The following is a 1,954-nucleotide window of genomic DNA, read 5'->3' on the forward strand; positions in this document are numbered from 1 at the left end:
TACATATGTTATCAGATCTGCGGTGGTTACTTACACATAAGTTACCAGGATATGCTTTCAACAACTTTCCCCCCACCAAACTAAAAGTTACCATGGTGTTTGTACCTAAGTTATCATATCTGTTGTGCGCAAATTAGTGTACTATTTAAATAGAATTTACCGGGGTATGTTTTTGGCAACCCCCGGATCAAAAGTTACCGTGGTGTTTGTACATAGGCTATCAGCTCCGTTGTGCTTAAGTTATCATGCTATGTACACAAAAAGTTATCGGTGATATGTTCTCAAAAAGTTGTTGGTGAAGTTACCGTTGAGGTCCAACACCGATCACATGGTGAGGTCGGTCTGCTAGCCCCTCATGCCGGCGGTGGAGGCTTGCAGCAGCGGCTGCTGGGCTTGCTTGGAGGATACGTCACTAGGCTCAGTGAGCACTGTTGGCGAAGCGTCTGGGCACTCATACCTGCAGGAGGCGGCAACACGATGCAATAGACGCAACGACGGTGCTTCGGGACTTGGGAAGGCCAAGTAGCGTGAATCCAATGGCGTAGTGGTGCAGGGCATCAGCAAATAGCCGGATCCGGATGTGGATGAGGTAGGGGAGGTCAGAGACGACACTGTAGATCGGGCGGAGGCCATGTATCGAGATAGAGAAGGGGTGGGTGAGGGAAGAGAAGGGAAGGAGCAATGAGAAGGAAGTGGAGGGGAGGAGTAGGGCAACGAGGAGGTTGACCAGCATTGCTATTAGTGCTACTCGTCGGCGGTGGCGAGGCTCGCTGGAGCAGCTGAGGGTGGCGAATCTTGGTGCCATCGTCGTCCATGCCACCGTCGGTGCATGGACATATATTTCGATGACTTTGTTCTAGGTAAAAAGTTACCATCCCTAGGCTAAGTAAGTTATCAGCTCTGTTGGGCGTATATTACCATGTTATTTGCACAGATGTTATCGGGGATATGTTTTTAATAACTTTTTTTTCCTAGGTCAAAGTTATCACGGTGTTTTGTACCTAAGTTATTAGGTCTATGATGCATATATTATCATGCTATTTACACAGAAGTAGCCGAGATATGTTTTCAACTAAAAAAATTCCCCGGTCAAAGTTATCGTGGTGTTTGCACCTAAGTTATCAGGTCTGGGAGCATATATTATCATGCCATTTACACAGAAATTATCGGTGATATGTTCTCATGAACTTGTTTCCATGTGTCAAAGTTATCATGGTGTTAGTACCTAAGTTATCACGTCTAGGTACCTATATCATCATGCTATTTATACAAAAGTTGTCGGTGATATGTTATTGACATCTTTTTTCGCGGGTCAAAGTTACCGTGGTGTTTTTGCATAAGTTATCAAGTCCTGGAGCGTATATTATCATGTTGTTTACACATAAGTTATCAGTGATATGTTCTCAACAACTTTTCCACAGGTCAAAATTATCGTGGTGTTTGTACCAAGTTATTAGGCTCGGGAGCCTACATTATCATGTTATTTGCACAAAAAGTTATCGGTGGTATATTTTTTAACATATTTTTTTCTAGGATCAAAGTTTATGTGGTGTTTGTACCCGAGTTATCTAATCCGGGAGCGTATATTATCATGCTTTTTATACAGAAGTTGTTAGTTGGATTTTACAATATTTTTTTTTCATTTGTCAAATTTATCATAGTGTTTGTACCTAAGTTATCAGGCACAAGAGTCTATATTATCATGCCATTTACGCAAAAGTTATCGGTTGTATATCTTTAACATCTCCCCCCCTCCCCCAACCCCGGTGAGAGTTAATGTGGTGTTTGTACCTAATCATCAAGTCCGCGGTGCGTATATTACCATGTGATTTATGTATAAGTTACCGGGGTAGTTTCCAAAACTTCTTTTCCTAGTTCAAAGTTATCTTGGTGTTTATACCTAAATTATCAGGTCTGGGGTCGTATATTATCATAGTATTTACCTAGAAGTTAC

General features: G+C 42.1%; 1 protein-coding gene across 1 annotated transcript in view; it reads right to left on the reverse strand.

Moving 5' to 3' along the window:
- Window positions 1–805, reverse strand: part of LOC119279634 (GDSL esterase/lipase At4g10955-like) — a 12,554-nt gene extending 11,749 nt beyond the window's left edge. Inside the window, exon 1 of the mRNA XM_037560814.1 lies at window positions 458–805. Coding sequence (XP_037416711.1) covers window positions 458–805 — 348 coding nt within the window. The remainder of the gene's footprint in view (window positions 1–457) is intronic.
- Window positions 806–1,954: the final 1,149 nt, after the last annotated feature.

The sequence above is a fragment of the Triticum dicoccoides genome, chromosome 3B, assembly GCF_002162155.2.
Source record: "Triticum dicoccoides isolate Atlit2015 ecotype Zavitan chromosome 3B, WEW_v2.0, whole genome shotgun sequence".
NCBI lineage: Eukaryota > Viridiplantae > Streptophyta > Magnoliopsida > Poales > Poaceae > Triticum > Triticum dicoccoides.